Raw genomic sequence first — 6350 nt, forward strand, 5'->3', positions numbered from 1 at the left:
GCAGGATGTCCCTCATTTCAGGGATGAAATGTTGGTCCCTATAGGGACAGTATTTGTCCCTCATTTATTCAATAGCTTATAATTCAGTTACATATACATCAATGATACTCAGGCTCTTGATTACCACTGCATACACCTCCCAGCCCCCACAGCCAGCCCCCATAAACTTGTGTCCCTCATTCTGGTTATGAAATGTGTGCAACCCTATTGCTACCACAAGAAAGAGCCTTGGCTGCTTATCAAAGGTTGCTTCCTGGTTCTGTTGCTGTTTGCTTCTTTGGAAACCCTTCTTGGAGAGCTCTCCGTCCAGTTTCGTTTCTCAGAGCTCTCCCTCCATTCAGTTTCGGTTTGGGGCTTGGGGCTTGTGTGAGGAGAGGGACCAAAAGAGAGACTTCGGCTTTCCTAATGAAGTTGTGTTGGTTGGCAGGAGGGGCTGCATCCCTTGTTTCTTTTCTTCAAATTGCTTCTATTATTATTTGATTATTATTAAGCAAAACTCGTCCCAAAAGGAACATGAATAGGCTGAACATGGATTTTTGGAGAGAGGTCTTTGAAGAGCTGGTCAGAGAGGTAAACCCAAACGATGCCTGGAGACTAACCATGGACCGGCAGCTTGACTTCCATCATGTGGAGCCTGGGTGGGAGCAATCGCTACTGGAGCATGCCCATGCCAGGTAATACACTGGCTCTTGCTTTCACAAACGACAATAGCAGGCGATGAGGCCATAGCTCAGTGGCAGAATCTCTGCTCTGCACACAGAAAGTCTCAGGTTCACTCCCTGCCTGGTAGCATCTCCAGGTAGGGCTGAGTGAAGAGAGAGTGCATGGTCAGAAGGAATGCTTGCAAATTGAAAGCCCTGCCTTTTATGTGTGTTTGTGTTTGTGTGTAGAGCGAGAGGGGTTTTTTGTTGTTGTTTTTTTAAGGGCACACAGTGCCTGTAAGCTTCAACAGATTGCTTTGGTCTTCTGCTGGGAAGCAGATTTAAATACATCAATGTCACGACAAGAGAGCTTTCTAGCATATACAGAGTGCTACTGAAGTGTACAATCTTTTCTTTTAAAATATATTTTTTAAAGTAGTAAAATAACAAAACTCCTGAATGCACATTTTCTAATGCTGGATTTGGCCAACAATTGGCCAAAATTATCTAGACCCATTTCAAACTGGTTTTTGGGCGGGCTACGGGGTGGAGACTGCCTTGGTTGGCCTGATGGATGATCTCCAATTGACAATTGACAGAGGAAGAGTGACTCTGTTGGTCCTTTTGGATCTCTCGGCAGCTTTCGATACTATTGACCATAGTATCCTTCTGGACCGTCTGAGAGTGTTGGGGTGGGAGGCACTGTTTTACAGTGGTTCCACTCCTACCTCTCAGACAGTTTCCAGATGGTGTCGATTGGAGACTGCTGCTCTTCAAAATCTGAGCTTAAGTATGGCGTCCCTCAAGGCTCCGTACTTTCTCCAATGCTTTTTAACATCTACATGAAACCGCTAGGAGAGATCATCAGGGGATTTGGAGCTGGGTGTTACCAGTATGCTGATGACACCCAGATCTACTTCTCCATGCCAACTTCTTCAGGAGTGGGCATATCCTCCCTAAATGCCTGCCTGGAAGCAGTAATGGTCTGGATGAGGGAGAATAAACTGAAGCTGAATCCAGATAAGACGGAAGTACTTATTGTGCGGGGTCAGAACTCCAGAGACGATTTTGATCTACCTGTTCTAGATGGGGTCACACTTCCCCAAAAGGAACAGGTTCGCAGTCTGGGAGTACTTCTGGATTCACATCTCTCCCTGGTTGAGGCGGTGGCCAGGGGTGCTTTCTATCAGCTCCGGCTGATACGCCAGCTGCACCCGTTTCTCAAGATCAATGATCTCAAAACAGTGGTACATCTGTTGGTAACCTCCAGACTGGACTTTTGTAATGCGCTCTACGTGGGGCTGCCTTTGTATGTAGTCTGGAAACTTCAGTTGGTTCAGAATGCGACAGATTGGTCTCTGGGTCATCTCGGAGAGACCATGTTACTCCTTTACTGATGGAGTTACACTGGCTGCCAATAGGTTTCCGGACAAAATACAAAGTGCTAGTTATAACTTACAAAGCCCTAAACGGCTTAGGCCCTGGGTATCTAAGAGAGCGCCTTCTTCTGCATGATCCCCACCGCACATTAAGGTCATCTGAGGAGATCCATCTCCAGTTACCGCCAACCCATTTGGTGGCTACACAGAGACAGGCCTTCTCAGTCACTGCCCCGAGATTGTGGAATGTGCTCCCTGCTGATATACGATCCTCCCCATCCCTGGCAATTTTCAAAAAACATCTGAAAACCCATCTCTTCACCCAAGCTTACTCAGCATCCTAAATTTTGGGGGTTTTAAAATCTGGTTTATTTTAAAATTTAAAACCTGATTTCGGGGTTTTTAATTACTGTAATGGTTTAATTGTTGTTTTAAAATGTTTTTAAATTGTTAGTTGTTATATTGTTTTTAATTTGTTTTAGCTCTTTACTGTTTTAGTGGTTTGTTTTAACTGTAAACCGCCCTGAGTCATTTTGGAAGGGCGGTATATAAATCAAATAAATAAATAAAAATAAATAAAATGATGACATTCATTCTAGCCTGTACATATAACATATATATAAACTGGTAAACCATTGGTAAACAGAACTGCCCTGAGCCATTTTGAAAGGGTGATATAGAAATTGAATAAATAAAATAAATAATAAATAAATACATGTAGAAACCTATCTCAGGCTGTGGTAAACAAACAAAAAAGGACATCACATTTGACAGGGTCCATTTGATAATGCTGCTGCTACTCTGCAAACAAATATGAGTATTCCCCTCATGGAAAGTCTGGAAAAAGTGGAGGAAAAACTTTCTGAAGTGGCACAATATACATTGGGAGAACAATCTCCCCGAGAGGGGTTGAATCTCTGACCCTGCCCGCCTTTGTTCATGCAGTCATTTCTCTTCTTCCTCCCCTCTCTCGCTATTAGATTTACATGTTCACGATGCTTCCGTAACTGGTCCTCACATCAAGTTGTTATCCTTTTTCACATGCACTGGAAGAGATATGGGAGACAAGGGCAGGTCAAGATGAGATTCTTCGGCCAACAATGTCAGCAGTGCTCTTCAAATTATGAGGAACCCCTGTTCAGTGAGAAGGATGTTGACAACGTCTTGAGTCGCTTGATCCTTGACATACGGGAGAAGTGCTACGGAGAGAACGTTGATCGTGGAGAACTCTCTGAGGTGATATGGGGACACAGCGGGCCCCATAGGCCCCACTATTGTCAAGCTTGCTATTTGGGGATACACCACAGGGATCATGGATGGCCTGCAGGTACAGGGCATCATGGGAGACCCCAAAGTCCAGGGCATTCCTGGGCCACTACAAAGGAAAGCAACAAAGCTAGTAAGATAGACTCCAGCATTCGAAATTCCTCAACAGTACAACAGACCCAGCCACCCACAGAGCACCCAGATCTCCGTATTTTTAAGATTATTGTCATATTCATATTCATATTCATATTCATATTTATTGCCTATTTGAAAGACTGGTTCAAGTGATGGCAAAATGGTTTGATAAATTAGTGCATGTTTAGACATGTATATTCAGAAATTATTCTAATCAAGCCACCTGTGCAAAATATTGTTAGTCAGAACCTTTCTGGTGGAGGTGTTTGCATTCCCCTGCCCCCACACTTCGATTGTTTTGCTCTATGAATAAAGTTTGATCCACCCAAATGAACTACTGCTTGTGACCAACCACCAAACAACAGTTGTAGTCGGATTTAAGTGTCCAGATGATTTTAGTGCAGGACCACAAATACCCCTTTTCAAGTGGTCCTTCTCTTGAAGATAACATTTCTTAGATCATATATTACTCTGTACTGTTTCTGCAAAAATAGGATTTTTCTCCGGCAGTTAGGTCCATTGCAATTTGAGCATAGTACAGAATGAAGCTGTAAGGAAGCTAATTGTGGGCACGAATTAGCCAGAGACAAGAAACATAACTCCTTCCTCATTCCATCTTGTGCACTTAGATAGGAACACAGGAAGCTGCCTTCTATTGAGTCAGACTTTCAGTCCATCTAGCTCAGTATTGTTCTTCACAGACTGGCAGCAGCTTCTCCATGTTGGAAGTGAAGGACTTTGCGCTGTCTCATGTCTCAGTGACAGAGGGGGACAGACTAGTGAGTCAGAGGGCTAGAGAGGTCAAGACATTGGTCATCCCTTCTCTACTGCTCTGACACTATCCCTTTGATATGTAGAATGCTACTCTCAGGAACTTCCACCCTGCCTGCCTCCCTCCCTCCCTCCTTCTCTCTTCTCCCAACACACACGCTTGCTTCTTTCTGCACCTTGTGTGCAGAGAGATGCAGACAGCATCTCTCTGCATCCAGCTAGCTAGCTAGATAAGAGATCCTATTCTCCACTTTACTATCTAGAATGGAGTTCAGTAATAAAGACTCCTTATATTGATTTGAAACTATGAACTGGCTCTGAGTTTCTTTTGCTCTCAGCAAACACGCATGCCTGGGCTCCATGAAATTGATTGCCAGGAGGTCTAGGACCAACAAACAGAAGTACTTTTTCAAACAACGCGTGATCCACTTGTGGAACTCTCTGCCACAGGACGTAGTGACAGCCAACAACCTGGATGGCTTTAAGAGGGGTTTGGATAACTTCATGGAGGAGAGCTCCATCAATGGCTACTAGTCGGAGGGCTGTGGGCCACCTCCAGTCTCAAAAGTCAGGATGGCTCTGAGAACCAGTTGCAGGGGAGTAATGGCAGGAGGGAGGGCATGCCCTCAACTCCTGCCTGTGGTTTCCAGCAGCATCTGGTGGGCCACTGTGAGAAACAGGATGCTGGACTAGATGGGCCTTGGGCCTGATCCAGCAGGGCTGTTCTTATGTTCAACTCCACTGTGTTTTGACTCTGTGTACTCTGCTGTAATAGAAGGGTATCTCTTGCCAGAGAAAATTCCCAACACTCCAAGCTTGCAGACAGTCTTTGTTTAGAGTTATGTTTTATTTTGGGGGAGAGCACTTGCACTCATTTAGCCATTAAAAGACACAGACAAATGGAAAGTGGTCAGTACTAGGAAATCTAGTGTTTTCCCCAAAGCAATTGGGGCTTTCTTTCCCCACACCTTCAGATTTGGGGCAGGGCCAATTCCAGGTTTGTAGGGGGCACAGGAAGGTGGGCCCCCTCTCCTTGCCATGACAGCGGGGTGCAGGTTTGTTTCATTCTTGGCGGGCCAGCAACAGAATCAAGCAATAGCTTGCTAGCAGACTGCTGCCACCTGCTGTGCGCCCCCCCCACCAATGCACCATGTAGTGTACATGGGGTGCGATGGTGGGGAATACAGCAGTTCCACACTCACAGCTCAGATGCCATGGAGATGTTGGGAAGGACTTGGATTGGAACTGGACAGTCTGATGTACAGCCCTGGTTTTCAGTTTCTTAATTCCTGCATGCATCTCTATACTTCACCCCCATTTCTCCACTTTCCGTATTGTGTGCAACTCTTTCCCCCACCCCTTGCTAATAAAACCCATCTACACTTTTTAGAACTGGTTTCAGACTGGCTTTAAAGGGTTCTGGTGCTGTACTTGCAAAACGCTCGCCCACATGCTAATTAATGCAGCTCTTCACTTAGGGCGAAGTGGGCAGCGCCCTCCCCAGATATCAATGCCCCCACCATTCTTGAGAACGCATTGCCTCTGTGTGGCTGTCCTCTACCCTTCCCTGCCTGCAGCTTGCCTGCCCAGCAATGTTGACATAGAGTGGGCGCCGGTAGCAGGCTCCTATTGAAAAGACTGAACAGTGTTCCCCCTTCTTTTAAATATTGATGAGGCAGCAGCCAATGAAAAAGGAAAGCTATTTTATTTATTTTAGTTATTTATTTGTCAGATTTGTACACTGCCCCAAACTTTCATCTCTGGGCAGTTAACAATAACAATAACAATATATGTCGCGGCAGGTACATGCGGCTAGAATTTTGCTAGAAATGCGGCTGTGTTTCTTCGAAATGGAACTTTGTGGCAGTAGGGTTGCCACTGGGCAGCCCACTTTCCGTCCTCCTTTTCTAGGCATTGAGCCCTGTGGTGTAGTGGTTAGAGTGCTGGACTAGGACTGGGGAGACCTGAGTTCAAATCCCCATTCAGCCTCATGATACTTGCTGGTGGGTGACTCTGGGCCAGTCACGTCTCTCTCAGCCTTCTTCACAGGGTTGTTGTGAGGAGAAACTTAAGGATGTAGTACACCGCTCTGAGCTCCTTGAAGGAAGAGCGGGATATAAAAAAAATGTTAAAAAACAAAACAAAACAAAACAAAATA

At 45.3% G+C, this 6350-nt stretch overlaps 1 protein-coding gene across 1 annotated transcript; it reads left to right on the forward strand.

The window, feature by feature from the left end:
* The first annotated feature begins 366 nt into the window (after positions 1–366).
* LOC128351794 (receptor-transporting protein 2-like) lies at positions 367–4086 on the forward strand. Its single transcript, XM_053311663.1, has 2 exons — positions 367–674; positions 3001–4086. Exons 1-2 carry the CDS (start codon positions 514–516, stop codon positions 3572–3574), a joined length of 735 nt encoding a protein of 244 aa, XP_053167638.1. The 5' UTR covers positions 367–513; the 3' UTR covers positions 3575–4086.
* Positions 4087–6350: the final 2264 nt, after the last annotated feature.

The sequence above is a fragment of the Hemicordylus capensis genome, chromosome 3 (assembly GCF_027244095.1).
Source record: "Hemicordylus capensis ecotype Gifberg chromosome 3, rHemCap1.1.pri, whole genome shotgun sequence".
In the NCBI taxonomy this organism is placed as follows: domain Eukaryota; kingdom Metazoa; phylum Chordata; class Lepidosauria; order Squamata; family Cordylidae; genus Hemicordylus; species Hemicordylus capensis.